Source organism: Schistocerca piceifrons, chromosome 6 (assembly GCF_021461385.2).
Source record: "Schistocerca piceifrons isolate TAMUIC-IGC-003096 chromosome 6, iqSchPice1.1, whole genome shotgun sequence".
NCBI classification, from domain to species: domain Eukaryota; kingdom Metazoa; phylum Arthropoda; class Insecta; order Orthoptera; family Acrididae; genus Schistocerca; species Schistocerca piceifrons.
Window position 1 is genome coordinate 21,534,055 of NC_060143.1, and position 16,321 is coordinate 21,550,375.

General features: G+C 38.6%; 1 protein-coding gene across 1 annotated transcript in view; it reads right to left on the bottom strand.

The window, feature by feature from the left end:
- Positions 1-16,321, bottom strand: part of LOC124802945 (rab3 GTPase-activating protein non-catalytic subunit) — a 171,428-nt gene that overhangs the window by 118,718 nt on the left and 36,389 nt on the right. The window contains exon 9 of the mRNA XM_047264033.1: positions 6,682-6,865. Within this exon, the coding sequence (XP_047119989.1) occupies positions 6,682-6,865 (184 nt within the window). The remainder of the gene's footprint in view (positions 1-6,681; positions 6,866-16,321) is intronic.

Consider the following 16,321-nt stretch of genomic DNA (forward strand, 5'->3'; position numbering starts at 1 on the left):
AGATGTGGGCACATTCAAATTCGCCTACCAAACCAAGAAAAGCCTCGCAAGATTTTTCTGCCAGAAAACTGATGGCAACGGTGTTTTGGGATGCCAAAGGGGTGTTGTTGGTTGAATTCATGGAACATGGTACGACCATTAATCAAGACGTGTACTGTGAAACAATAAAAAAGTTACGACGGGCTATACAGAACAAACGCCGTGGTATGCTGACTTCCGGTATCGTTCTTTTGCACGATAACGCCCGTCCTCACTCTGCTCGCAGAACAACGGCCCTTCTTGAGTCCTTCAAGTGGGACGTTATCAACCATCCACCTTACAGCCCAGACCTGGCGCCAAGTGATTATCACCTCTTCATGCATTTGAAGAAATGGCTCGGGTCACAGTGGTTTGATGACGACGAAGAGCTCAAAGATGCGGTCACAGGCTGGCTCCAGGCACAACCGGGTGATTTTTATGCAGAAGGAATTTCAAAGCTTGTGAAGAGATACGATAAGTGCCTCAATCGCTATGGAGACTATGTAGAAAAATAGTGCAAAGATGTAGTTGTAAGGTGTATATATTAAAATATTTTTATTTAACTTGGTGTATTTTTTTAAATCAACTAGAGGTTACTTTCTGAACGGCCCTCGTATTAAAACATGGTGCCCCAAGGTCGTTAATTATGGATCGAGGGAAAGTTTTTTCAATCGAATCTTGTGACAGAGATAAACCATCGGTGCAACATTACTCATCATATGATGACTGCCTACCATCTGCAAACTAATGGGCTAACTGAACGCCTTAATAAGACCTTGGCCGACACGCTAGCAATGTTCGTCAATGGTGAGCAGAGCAACTGGGGTGAGGTGCTACCATTCGTGACGTTTGCCTTCAACACCGCCAAACCAGACACCACAGGATTTACGCAATTTTTCCTAGTGCATGGGTGTGAGGTGACTACGATGATGGGCACTGTGTTTCTGTTACATCCTAATGATGTGGACAACGACAACATCAGCCAAGTGTTAACCAGAGCTGTGGAAGCTCAGCAGTTAGCTCGACTCCGCACACTGCAGGCTCAAGAAAACGATCGCCGAAGGTATGACGCGAACCTCTGCCCTGTTGTCTACCAGCCTGGTGACCTCGTCTGTATCTTCACTCCTGTTTGGAAGGTTGGTCTCTCTGAGAAGCTCCTCAGGTGCTACTTTGGACCTAAAAAGGTTGTAAGACAGTTGTCTGATGTTACTTATGAAACTGAAGATTTTGACCCCAACACAAGACGATGAAAGATCAGAGATACGGTCCACATCCTTCGAATGAAGCCCTATAAGGATCCTGCAACCCAGGGTAAATTCGAAGCTCCGGCGACCGGCAACAAGTGGAAAGGTGACAAACAGCATGGTGACAAAAGAAGTTCTAAGAAGATCACCGCCAGGGTGAGCATCAGTCATCAGGAGTCAGAGTATGCAGGACCGATGACTCATTCCCAGACTAGGAGGACGTAACACCGAGACGCTGTTCGCTAAAGGAGGGAGCAATGTTGCAGAAGAAGCTGAGTAGCACCGTGGTGTAGTGGGTATGATACTACACTGTTGCATGGAGGGTCGTGAATTCCAAACTCACCTGGACTGCAGAGTTTTAATTTTTATATTTGGTTTGAGTACCTTCTAGAAGCATCCACAAATGTCAAGAATCATCATACTGGGATGTTCTGTAGCTGTATATATACTGTATGTGTTCTGGCCGGAGGCAGTTCGCTCTGAGGTCTGGTATGTGCAAGTGCTGAATAAACCTTTGTTAAGTGAAGTTATTCTTTGTAGGGAAGGTAAAGGCACAAGAGTGGCAATTCTAACATTGTGGTTAATTATGGAAGCAGGACTAAAGAAAAATCAAGACACATTCATAGGATTTATTGACCTGGAAAAAGCATTCGACAATGTAAAATGGTGCAAGATGTTCGAAATTCTGAAAAAAGCATGGGTAAGCTATAGGGAGAGATGGCTCATATACAATATGTACAACAGCCAAGAGGAGATAATAAGTGTGGACAATGAAGAACGAAGTGCTCTTATTGAAAAGGGCATAAGACAAGGATGTAGCCTTTCGCCCCTCCTGTTCAATGTGTACATCAAGGAAGCAATGATGGAAATAAAAGAGACGTTCAGGAGTGGAATTAAAATTCAAGGAGAAAGGATATCAATGGCACGATTCGCTGATGACCTTGCTATCCTGAGTGAAAGTGAAGAAGAACTACATGATCTGCTGAATGGAATGAACAGTCTAATGAGTACAGAGTATGGACTGAAAGTAAATTGAAGAAAGACGAAGGTAATGAGAAGTAGTAGAAATGAGAACAGCGAGAAACTTAGCAACAGGATTGATGGTCATTAAGTTAAGGAATTCTGCTACCTAGGCAGCAAAATAATCAACGATGGATGGCGGAAGGAGGACATCAAAAGCAGACTAGCAATGCCAAAAAGGGCATTCCTGGCCAAGTCTACTAATATCAAATATCAGCCTTAATTTGAGAAAGAAATTTCTGAGAATGTATGTCTGGAATACAGCACTGTATGGTAGTGAAACATGGACTGTGGGAAAAACAGAACAGAAGAGAATCGAAGCATTTATGATAAAATGCCACAGATAAATGTTGAAAATTAGGTGGACTGATAAGGTAAGGACCAAGAACCACTAAGTACAAAACAACAAAACGTGACATTTCTTATGACAAATGCATCCTATGAATGGAGTTTTACGATGAAATTTAAATTGACAATCGTGTATGTCATTACCATATTATTTAAATGTTAAACATAAAAATACAAGATGTTGATGAAAATTACTTATTTTTCTTCTCAATAAAGCATCAAAGTTTGGTATCACTTTCTGAGCACTGCTAATCCAAGACAAGGACTTAAGTCAAAGTCCGTCAGCCAGACTATGTGGGAGGATGTCATTCTCTTTATTGTTGGATAAGGTTGCTTGCACAAGTACGTAGATTCAAACATCAACATCTTGTAAAGTCGTGGAAATATATGTCGAGGAAAATTCTTATAAAAGTCTGTGAGGCTAATTTAGTTATGAAATTTATCATGCAGCTGCCTGTAACACTGTAGATCCATAAGTTCCAACTGAAAATGGAAGTGAAAAGACATTAAATTGTTCTTTTAACTTTTCAAAATCCTGGTAATGAACCTCAGATTTGTGGAGAAGATCAATGAGTATTTTGATATTGTTCAAAATTCTGCTCTGCTCCCACTGTTAAAGATGACAACTTGGAGAAGCACACAGTGATCCCATTTCCAAGTTGTCTATTCCACAAGAGCGTTTCAGCTTAAAGCTCTGAATGCAGTCACCTCTGAAATTGACTTATTTTTTACACTGTAACGCTAAATTCAGGGTCTATACAAGGGCGATGTACTTGATGGCAATGTTATAGAAATGGAAGAGGATGTAGATGAAGATGAAATGGGAGATATGATACTGCATGAAGAGTTTGATAGAGCACTGAAAGACCTAAGTCGAAACAATGCCCCGGGAGTACACAACATTCCATTAGAACTACTGACAGCCATGGGAGAGCCAGTCCTGACAAAACTCTACCATCTGGTGAGCGAAAGGTATGAGACAGGCGAAATACCCTCAGACTTCAAGAAGAATATAATAATTCCAATCGCAAATAAAAGCAGGTGTTGACAGATGTGAAAATTACCGAACTATCAGTTTAATAGGTCACAGCTGCAAAATACTAACTCGAATTCTTTGCAGACGAATGGAAAAACTGGTAAAAGCCGACCTCCGGAGAGATCAGTTTGGATTCCGCAGAAATATGGGGAACGCGTGAGGCAATACTGACCCTACGACTTATTTTAGAAGCTAGATTAAGAAAAGGCAAACCTACATTTCTAGCATTTGTAGACTTAGAGAAAGCTTTTGACAATGTTGACTGGAATACTCTCTTTCAAATTATGAAGGTGGCAGGGGTAAAATACAGGGAGTGAAAGGCTATTTACAATTTGTACAGAAACCAGATGGTAGTTATAAGAGTCGAGGGGCATGAAAGGGAAGCAGTGGTTGGGAAGGGAGTGAGACAGGGTTGTAGCCTCTCCCCGATGTTATTCAATCTGTATATTGAGCAAGCAGTGAAGGAAACAAAAGAAAAGTTCAGAGTAGGTATTAAAATCCATGGAGAAGAAATAAAAACTTTAAGGTTCGCCGATGACAATGTAATTCTGTCAGAGACAGCAAAGGACTTGGAAGAGCAGTTGAACGGAATGGACAGTGTCTTGAAAGGAGGATATAAGATGAACATAAACAAAAGCACAAGGAGGATAATGGAATGTAGCCGAATTAAGTCGGGTGATGCTGAGGGAATTAGATTAGGAAATGAGACGCTTAAAGTAGAAAAGAGTTTTGCTATTTGGGGAGCAAAATAACTGATGATTGTCAAAGTATAGAGCATATAAAATGTAGACTGGCAATGGCAAGGAAATTGTTTCTGAAGAAGAGAAATTTGTTAACATCGAGTATAGATTTAAGTGTCAGGAAGTCGTTTCTCAAAGTATTTGTATGGAGTGTAGCCATGTATGGAAGTGAAACATGGACGATAAATAGTTTGGACAAGAAGAGAATAGAAGCTTTCGAAATGTGGTGCTACAGAAGAATGCTGAAGATTAGATGGATAGATCACATAACTAATGAGGAGGTACTGAGTAGGATTGGGGAGAAGAGGAGTTTGTGGCACAACTTGACTAGAAGAAGGGATTGGTTGGTACAATACATTCTGAGGCATCAAGGGATCACAAATTTAGTATTGGAGGGCAGCTTGGAGGGTAAAAATCGCAGAGGGCGACCTAGAGATGAATACACTAAGCAGATTCAGAAGGACGTAGGCTGCAGTAGGTACTGGCAGATGAAGAAGCTGGTACAGGATAGAGTAGCATGGAGAGCTGCATCAAACCAGTCTCAGGACTGAAGACCACAACAACAACAAAGTATTCATATGGTGCATAATATCACAGTGGAAGGCCAGATCTGGTACCCAACTTTAATTTTTCAATTCTGCACAAGGCTTGCGACTCACGTCTGTAAATATATTGATTTCACTACAAAGTTCAAAAAAATCTGTCAAGGACTTTACCTCCACTTTCAGCCAGCATATTTCACTGTGGTATGGTACATCACCAAAAATGCTTTAGAGACCATCCAAAAAGACTTCGAAATGATGTTCTGGGAGATGAAATCTGTTGTACAAGTCACCACACTCATTATTTTCTTCATGTTCATATTCTTGACACAAGAATATCTTGGTGGAGAACACAATGTATTGCAAAAATCTCATGTGGAATGGATAATGATTTCAGCACTTCTTGTAAAAGTACTATGAAACTGATTTTCAGCCACACATAGTATGTACCACCTCTAGCTACAGAAGCGAGATTCTTCCACTACAGAACCATACTATCAACATTCACTTGTGAACATTTGAGAATACCAGCCCTTGTTGTTGTGTCTTCCATTGGAATCGTGTCCAATTGTTGTTCTGTGACCATGGGCTACAATCTAGTCTGAGAATGTAAACTGCCAATTGAGCAGAATCAGAAATGTCTGTAGGCTCATCTAGCACCAAAGAAAATGCAATACCTTTTCTGCAAGAGCCATTACCAAATATGAAGCATTATTAGCTATTTCTTTAATTATGAATCAAACAGTTGAACGAAAGAGACTAATTGCCTGAAACTTTTCATGTATTTCGGGAGCAATATTTTCAGCTGTGAACACTAAACATGTATTTATAAACTCTCCTTCAATGAAACTGTGCAATGGTTTGCCAATATGAAAAGTAATAAAGTAACTTACTCAAACTGCAAATTTGTCTTTTGAGCATTCCTCCTAAATACAAAAATATAATTTCATAGTGAAAATGTTTGGGAAAATTGCTCAGATTCTCTTTCCAAGGACCCACAATCCTTTGCATGGAAGACATTGTAACGACATTGTAAATTGAATTTTTTCTTTGTATTCAGAGTTCTGAAGCACATTGGGCATCTCGTGGCACCACTGTATACCATAAACATACAGGTAACCTGCACTGACATGTTGTAAACTGATGTTCATGTGTTTGACCTTCAATCTGAAGTTCCTATACCTTGTAATCCTCATAGATCTGTGAGCATGAGTTGCAGATTTATAGTAGCAAGCATGAGCAAACCACACTTCCATTTATTATTATTATTATTATTATTATTATTAAGTGAAGAATCGAGAAATATAATACAGCTCCCCAAATATCATTCCTGTAGGGTCTTCCAAGACAATGTGTGAGTAATTAAAGTTCTTAATTCAAGGAGAAGAAATTGTTGGTTTTTACTTGTTATCATTATCATTTTTACCTTGCCACCCCCCCCCCCCCCTTTCAGTTTCATGTCCTAAATTGAAGATCTTCAAAGCTCAAGTATTTACACAAAAAAGGCATGTGGGACAGAGATTCTTTTGGCTGTACTAGGCAGTCTTTCTGCCATTCTTTAGAAGTCATTTTGGAAAAAATTAAAATGGCTGATTAGGATGAAAATTGTTTCAGCTCTAAGCAACATTGAACAGTCACACTTCATCTCGTTAGCACTAGAAATGAAGTATAAGGTGTTATAAACTATTGAGCATTGTGACAATAAAATGTAGGAATATAAACAGTGAATTTACCGTCCATGTGCACTGACTTTGAATGTGGCAACCTTTGGACCTTGCTCCATTGCCCAAATTTCAATACTGCCCCTCTTTGGTGAAAAAATAACTAGGAAAAGAGCTAAACGAGGCTGTATGCCAGTGCTTCGCTGTCTTATCTCTTCTTGAACTTCAATCCAACTGCACTGGGCTTCACGGTAACCTGTAAACAATGGTTATTTATAATAATTATACTTGCCACATTAATACCATAAGCACATATATTATTCATGTAGCTAATAACAGCAATAGATGACAGTATTACATTAACTACAATCAGAAGTAAAAATTACCACAAAAAGGAAAGATGGGAAAACATAAAGAAATAAATGCAAAAGAGAAGAAAGCAAAATGTGAACTAAAGTTCTCAAAGCTCTGGAAGAGAGACTATAAGAGACAGCAGGGATTTGGTGAACAGGGGCTCACGGAATATGAATCATGAACTACCATCATTTTTTGTAATGTACTCCAATGTTTCAATGCATGTTATTCCACGCTCATGCACTTGTAATATACAATGTGGCATATCATTTGTCATAAGACGTAGACAAAACAGTTCAAAGTGGAACAATAGAGTGCCTTGTAGTGTTATACATTGACGGATGTTTTATCCAAGAACCACCAAGTGTGGTTGTAAATGTGGATGAGACAACAGAGGAAAATAGTAATTCATATTCTTTCCTAAGGAAAATTTATTTAACTAAAAAATCACAGTTGATTAAATATTTCTAAAAAAGAGTGAACTGACAGCAGATTTCTACATAGTGATGATGCGATGCTGTGTGTTACACAAAACTTAAGAATGAAAGTAACTTTCGCTTGATGTGTCACTTGTAGTGTTTTGATTAAATACAGCTAATATTTACACAAAGCACTATTTATTGGCGGGCATGGTAGCTGGGCGTGTTCGGTCGGAGGGTCGACTGTCCTGAAGAAAACTGAGTAAAGGAATCAATGATCAACTTGAACTCAGATTGAATTCCATCCATGAAACGTTTTGGAGGACTCATTATTTTTCTTCTCCCTCTGTGCTCCTAATCCTGTCAACCATTGAGCAAACCGGATGCAATTAGACACTAGTGCTCAACTAGCTTACTTCTTCTTCTTCTTATTATTATTATTATTTCTCTTTCCTGTCTCAGATGTTATGTCTGGTTAAAAATGGAAAGTGACGCGGACCTTGATCAAGCATGACTTCCTTTAACAGTACGGTATATGTTACATTGCATTTAGGAACTTTCGGGTAATTGAACATGTATCAATAATGACAGATTTCTGTAGTTGTATATATACGTTTGGATGTAGCTGTATTGTGTTGATGTACTTGTGGATATTGTGTGGTATGACTCCTGTAGTTGATAGTATAATTGGTATGATGTCAACTTTATCCTTTATTATTATTATTATTATTACACTGAATATATAAATATACTATTAGGACACATGACACAGAATGATGTAAATTGTTATTTTGAAAAGAAATAATAGCACTAATAATATAAAGAAAAAGATAAATTACTGCTCACCATAAAGATAACTTGTTGAGTTGCAGACCGGCACAATAGAAAGACTATTACACATTTAGCTCTCAGCCAAAGTCTTCTTTATAAAAGGCAATACAAGCACAATCATTTACACAAGCAAGCACATCTCACACGCACACATGACCATCATCTCCAGTTTGGAAAAGTCATCCAGAACCCCAGGTCACTGGAGACTTACCGATGGGATGAGAAGGAAAGACATTGTTGGGGACTGCAATGGAGAACATTTGAAATCCTAAGAGCTTAAAAGTTGAAGCTAGGGTAATAAGCAAAGACTGAGATTAGTGCTGAAACATCGTGCATGACTTAATAAGAGCAAACAGTTAAGTGCATTGTATGTGATAGAGGTGGAAGATGAACAGTGAAAAACAGGCAGGTCACAAAATGAAAGATGAAGAAAACTGAAATGGAGTGCAGAAAGGAATAGTCACTGTGAAGAAATGTTAAGACTGAAGAAATTAACGTAAATTAAGGTCTGGTGGGGGTGAGAACCAAGGATATGTTGTAGCGCCAATTCCCACCTGTGGGCTTCAGAGAAACAAAGAAGATTAGCTCCAGAATGAAAGGAAAGCTTTACAAGTCTGTGGTGAAACCTGTGATGCTATATAGTGCGGAAACTTGGCCAATCACCCAAGCCCGGCAGCAGAAATGAGAATGTTAAAGTGGATGAGTGGGGTGGCATGAAGGGATTACTAAGGAATGAGTACATCAGGGGAACAGTGAAAGTGGGACCCACAGGGAAGAAGATCCAAGAAAGTAGGCTAAGATGGCACGGACATGTGCAGAGAAGAGGGGAGTACTATGTGGGGAGAAGAGTTGAAGACCTAGAAATATAAGGATTAAGGAGAAGACGAAGACCGAAGCTGAGATAGAAAGAAAAGGTAGCAGGGGACCTACGGGAGACAGGATGGTTCAGAGAAGAAGCACTGGATAGGTATTTATGGAAGAGAAGGGTCCAGCAAAGCAACGCAGACCCCACATGACGTGGGAAAAGGCTGAATGATGATGATGGAGTTCAGAGAAACAAGTGACTAGGGGAAGAATCCAGATGGCACGTGTGATGAAACAGGCACCAAGGTCACGACTGTCATGTTGTAGTGCATATTCTGCAACAAGATATTGTGTGTTGCCAGCCTATGGCCAGTCATTGTAAAAAAAAAAAAAAACACTTTTTCCTACATGAAAGTACGCTTCTTCAATGGTGAAAAATTCACTTTTTCCATGATAAGTAACAGTATAATTTCCTTTGGAGCTGTAAAAATATCAATCTTTTGAATGGTAAATATTTTATACATCAGCGTAGAACTTCCCGGCACTTCAGAGAACGAAAAAACTCAACAAAGTTTTGGAAAGATCTTTTATGTCCAGCAACATTTACACTGCATATTTTTGTATTTGTATTACAAAAGTATACATTCGAATTCCACCAAACACAGCACGTTAGTTTCTGAAGGATTGAAATCGAGACTGAAATGCACTTTTGTAAGCCAATCATAGCTCATGTCACATGATCTCACCAGCCACTGACAGCAGATATTCAGAGCATAGGACACTTGATGGAGTTAGCCAATAGCAACATCACTATTAAGTAGCATCAACACACAAATAGGAAAAGTTAATGGTTTAAATTAATGTATATAGTGTACCTACAAGAACAGCTAAGCTTTCACATGTAATATTGGTCTTTTTGCATGTGTTACGCTTTACAATATATCACACAAAAGTGCCAGTAAGATTTTAAATAATGACATTAAAGTCTGGTCTTCTGGGCTCCAAATTCTTCTCAGTGGCTAGTCCTCAATGTATTACATTTTAAATTAGAGGTGAATGCTCTGTGATTTAAGAAATTTATTGTAGGTGACATAGCCTGTTTGTTCATATATTATTACGAGATCTTACATGACATCATAAAAGAAATAGAACATCAGAGGATGCTGGAGCATCGGACTTTCGTAAATCATACTAAAATGCATAATTCAGCTTAAAGTGCACATTCATATGCGCAGATTGACAATGAGGTAGGCCCAACCTGATATTAATCCTTTCAGTGTGGTTTTCGGGATGCAAATTTTGTTGGAGTACCAGTACTGTATTATGTTTGGTTCTTTATTATGGCATAATGCTGTATGTGACAGAACATGAAAATGTGGATTTGAAATTCAGTGAACTGTTGAAACTAGCAAATAATGTGGAATGAAACATTTCGTTTCTAATAAACTGACTGCCTCTGCGGAAAAGATTAATAAAAGCCACCTTTATTTAGCAAACTGATAAAAATAACTTCATTGTTCTGCAAGGCAATTAATGCTTGACTACCAAAACTGTGGGAATAAAACAAAATCAGAAAACTGAAACTAATAACATATTGTAGCCCTCCTTAATTCAATGAATGTATTTTAATTCACTTGATAGCTCTCAGCCACAGAAATCAATTTTCATTTGACGTGAGAACTGTAAACTAGGAGGAAACAGCGAAAAATCACTAAATGGGAAAATGGTTCACACAGAAACTACCCCATCCCCACTACAACACAGACTGCTCTGCGCATGTACAAATACTACAGCTTGTGTGTGCCAGAAAAAATTTTCCACGTAGCGTCTAGCTGCTTGTTACTACTGTTGATACTGCTAACAGCTACGCTTCAAGTAACCTGAAGCGGGAAAAGGTACGGCCAATACGAAACTCAACTGCACATGGCAGCTGCTCAAATGAACTTAATGTAAACAGTTGTGATGTCACACTCATTGGCAGCAGTTTATTGTTATGAAGTTTTCCATAGTCTTTGCCCTGAAGCCTTTGACACATTTTGCTGTTCATCAGTTCTTACCAATCAAAATTGCAAAAATTTAACTGAAGACTAAAACAATGAAAAATTCCTGGTTTTTACTGGTTAGCTCCTGGATGAAAAATTCCCAAGTTTTCCCATATTTCCCATTTGTTCCAGAGTGTATACACCCTGATAACAGTCAGTATAAGACAAATGTCGTTTCACAGGTGGCTCTCCCTTTGATAGTACATGTTTTGCCAGTTACAGGGCTGGTATAGGTAGTGGTAGGAAGGTGCATAGGTCAAGTCTTGCAGTGCAAACAGTACAGGGACACAAGCAGTATGGTAGGGAGATGGGTGCAGAAGGAGGATAGGGTCTGACAAGCATATTGCGGAGATTGGGAGGGTGACAAAAAGCTATTCTAGATGTAGTGGGTAAAATCTCAGATAGATTGGAGCTCATTCCAGGGCATGATTTTAGTACGTCTTTACCTTGTAGAATTGGCTGATTAATACATTCAAGACCAGGATAATACTGAGTGACTAGTGGTGTATTACCTCTATCACATACAACACACTTGTCTTTTCACTCTTTTTAACTTGTGCATGAAGTTTTAGCACTCACCTCTGTCTTGCATATTACCCTACATTCCACCTTTAAGCGCTCAAGACTTCAGATAGTGTCTGGTGCAATTGCCACCAATCAGTTCTTCTCCTCATCCCATCTGGTAAGTCTGCCCTGACCCGAGATTCTGAGTGACTTTTCCAAACACTATCCCTTTTCCTAAACCACACCAATCCTTTTTCTTCACTCTCTTTCTTCCCCTTCAACCCTTCAGCCAGAAGAAGGAACCACTGGCTCCAAAAGCTTGGATACGTGTTACCTTTTTTGTGTGTGTTCTCCTGCCGCCACTTGGTAAGTAGTTTTTTTTTTGTATATCCAATTATATTATGTTCTTTGAAGTACATTCCGTAGTTCTATGTACTCATACTGAGGGGAAGTATGGCATCTGTTAAGAAAGCACGCCTTTCAGGAAAGGTATGGGCAGTTAGATACTGTTTGAGAGTATTTGCAGTTAGCGGTTAGTTTTACACAAGTCCTTTACATGGGCCACACTGAAATACTAGTGTTTAAGATGAGATATTTAATTGTTAGGGACCGGAAAATGTGGCATCTATTTTTGGCAAAATTTGCATCTATTTTTTGCAAAATTTGCATCTATTTTTGTCGAAATTTGTATCTATTTTTTTGTTTGTTTGTAAATGGTTTGACTCACAAATTTAAAAGGTTTTCACACCACATGAGTTATGACAGACAAAGCCTTAGTTCTTTGAAGCTGATTATTAAGTAAGTGTTGCCTGGGAAAAAAAAATCAGGCTTGACAACACTGCAAATAGATCTGACAATGCACTTAGCACAGAAGTAGAACCAAAAGCAGCTCTACTTGAATGTAAGAGAAAGAATATCATTGCTGTCAAAAAAGTGACATTATATAGTGGCACACTGTGGCAAGCATAAACCAACTAGAATTTTGGCCGAAAGGGGGATAGTGGCAATGATGGGGAAAAAAGCCGCACCTCCCTCTCACAGGACAGCAGCCCCTACATCCATGTACTGAGAGAGCAGAACTGACACCCTGCCACAGGGATCGTTGACCTCTTTTGGTGTTGTAAGGGTCGTAATTGTAATCCGTGATGTACCAGTATTAACCACTTCACCAGTATCAAAATAGGAACAGAAAACAATGAACAACTCACAATACAAAGCATTCAGGAATGGTACTGGGCAACTTCTTGTAGAGGTTAGCAGAGTCTTGTTACCAACATAGTTCATGTCTGACGAAACAACTGTTCAACTCATCTGCCACCTAATTTTTCACATTAAAAATGTCCACATTGTAAAAACTTCTGTATTTCAGCTAACAAAAATATATGTTTCCTTCTTATAAAATGCTAGTTCCCATGTCTGAATACTACATTGCATCTATTTACATACCATTAAACTGCCCACACACTTGGTACTGCACCAGAGCATCAACCACAGTGATACATCATCATGTTTGTGCACTTTTTATTTTTCAACCAGATTCTTACACACATTATCTTTCCAAATTGGGCTTTGCCAAATGATGTACAATAGCAACATTTTCAGCATTATATACGGAGAATAAAGCTGTTTCAATCCATCCCTCATAAAATAGTTGCCCTGGATACAATCTGCTATGAAATAGCATCTATTACGTAATTTCGCATTTTCACATTTTGAGGCACAATTCATATCTGCAAAGGTCATTGTAAAGGTCATGGCAATTTTTTTGTCTCAAAAAGGTATTGAATCAAACAATTCTAAAATATGTAAATGGAAGGTTAATTCATACATACACATTACATGTAGGGAAATGGATGAACACACACCCTGCCATAAAGATATAGCATAAGAAAAAAGACGAAACAAATTTTGTCATTTAAAACAAGTTTGATGGACAATTACAACAGTACACAATAATATAGGGCACTAACAAGGACCTGTGATATCTTTAGAGTCCCTAGAAATAATCTCCCAACAAATCTGTCACACACTGCCAACACTGTGGAGGATGTTGAATACCTGTGGCCTCACCATGAGCAAATTGTCAGATCACACATCACTGCTGTGGTAATGTCTCCAGTTCTGGTATGAGGTCATCAATCGTATGGCAAGTATGGTGGATGCTCCTCTACTTCCCAGCCCCCTTCATGTGAGCAAATTCCACACACCCACTGCCGTTCAGGCTCTCGCGTTATCCTCAAGAATTAATGCACTGTGTAGACGTTCAGGACATTTCTCCCGAATAGTTTGTCACAGTTGTTGTTGCAGGAAAGTTTGACAGTAGTACAGTGTATTAACAGTTCATCCAAGTGAGATGAAACTGTGCAAAATCACTGCTCAAATGTCATAGGCTAAGACGACAATTAATATTACAGGAGAGGGACTGCGGCAAAATTTCTGCCTATGTGATGAATCTGTATGATTCCATTCCATGGACTGGGATTTCAGTTCTGGCTCATTAGGTAGAGACAGTGGTCATGTGTGTATTGCAAGTTGCATTTGTGTGTATGTTGTGTAATTCAGAAGAATACCTTACTTGTTTAGCAGTCTTTATGGTTTACCTGTCTGTGATTCAACATCTCTGCTATATGGTGACTAAAAATCTATCCTTTCATAATATTGTCATTATTCCATCCCAGATTTGCCACTGTTAAGATTCATTTATCTTAGATCAAAAGCTAAAATGATAGCATGGTATTCAACATAAGTACCTAGTAATGCAACTGTACGAACTTTCACCATGATATTCTAATTCCACAAAGATACGGAAATAAAGAGAGAGTTCAGGGGCCACTACCTATTCCCAGCTCCACTTGAAAAATTCTTAAGGTTAAAGTTTAAAAGTTATTGGGGTGAGAATTTTATACAATATGAACAGAATATACATTTACTTGGAGAAAAATTGGTATCACTGTAGGTCTTAGACTAACAGTGATATAAATAATTTTGTAATCAAAAAGGATGCTGGGTGACCACAGCTTCCAATGCTGTACGCAACCACAAAGTGAGTGTTTCACTTGCTGTCTGCACCACATCTATATAAAGACCGAAGTTTGGAAGTTATTTGTTCATCATCAGTCAAACGGAATATGTTACACTCCTCTATGGAATGTGCTGCGATTCTTTCCATGACAGTCCGCTTAAGACTCACAAGGTGTTAATGACAAGTGACATTATTGATTTTTCGATCGAATGAGATATTGCATCTAATTTGTGAAACTGTGTAAAAATGAACCTAGTTGGGTAGTGATTTACTGGCAAACCTATGTATCATTTTTAATGTTCTGTTTCATGTGCCACCCGCTATATTATACAAAACTGTGTGGTGAGCGTCTAAGATTATTTCTCCAATTTTAAGATGAGCAATTAACTTTACATAACTAGGGACAACATGTAGAAACCAAATTTGAACTGCGTCAGGTGCTCAGTACGAGAGACTAGGCTTTCATGTTTTCAAAACCAATACTTGTGCTTCTGAAATTTTGTCAGAATATACTTCTCACTGAAACAACAGCGGACTTTTATTTATTGATATTATTTCCGACTCCTCTGCACTACTCTTTGAGAGTTAGAACATTTTATTTCATTTTCAGTGAGCTGAATGGTGAACCTAAGGACTCAAGACTAAGAACAATATGTTCTCCATTGCTTACTGGCTGTTCAAGAATAGTTTCAGGCCTTTGTAAAAGGCTATGATATCCAAAAATCATACAAGATTACCAAACATTTCAACTTACAAAATTACTAACAAACCAAGCATTTTTACCTGCTGCCCCACGCCACAGTAGTAAAGTTTGCATGTCAACCAACTCTGCAGATGGTGAAGAGATTGACAAATGTATGACAAGATAAAATAAATTATTCAGATAGTTAAGGGGGAGGAAAATTTAATTGTAATGAGGGACTGGAATTTGATAGTAGGAAAAGGAAGAGAAAGAAAAATAGTAAGCGAGTATAAACTGTGTGAAAGTAATGAAAGAGGAAGCCTCTTGGTAGAATTTTGCACAGAGCATAATTTAATCATCGCTAACACTTGATTTAAGAATCATGAAAACAGGATGTGGCACAGGTTAATATGATCCCCGTATATTACTGGATACACAGATAATGTGTCAGCACTCCAAAAATTGTATTTGAATGGTTCTCGAGTCAGCTGGCAGTGCTGACACATTATCTGCGTATCCAGATGTGATACACATCCAACTGATGTGATGTATATAGGGATCATATCAACTCATGTCACAGCAATGACAGCCTGAAGACAACGCATTGAAGCATTGAAACTGGTTGCAACAAAATAAAATAAAATCGTATGGACAGCTGTAGGTGTTTAATTTAGTCACAATGAAGAAAGTAAGGAGATGGGACATGCATACGTTGAAAGAACCAGATGTTTTTGAGAGTTTCACAGGAAGCCTTAGCAACAATTGGCTGAAACAGGGGAAAGGAAAACAACAAAGACAAATAGATAGCTTTGAGAGATGGGTATTGAAGAGGCAGCAGAGGGTCAAATAGATAAAAAGACAAGGCTTAGCAGAAATCCCAGGATATTACAGGGAGATATCGAATTTAATTGATGAACAGAGAAAATATAAAAATCCAGAAAAAGAAGCAGCTGAAAGGGAATAAAAACAGCTAAAAAAATGAGATTGACAGGAAGTTAATACGGCCAAGCAGGAGCAGCTAGAGGACAAATGCAAGAATACAGAAGCATATAAC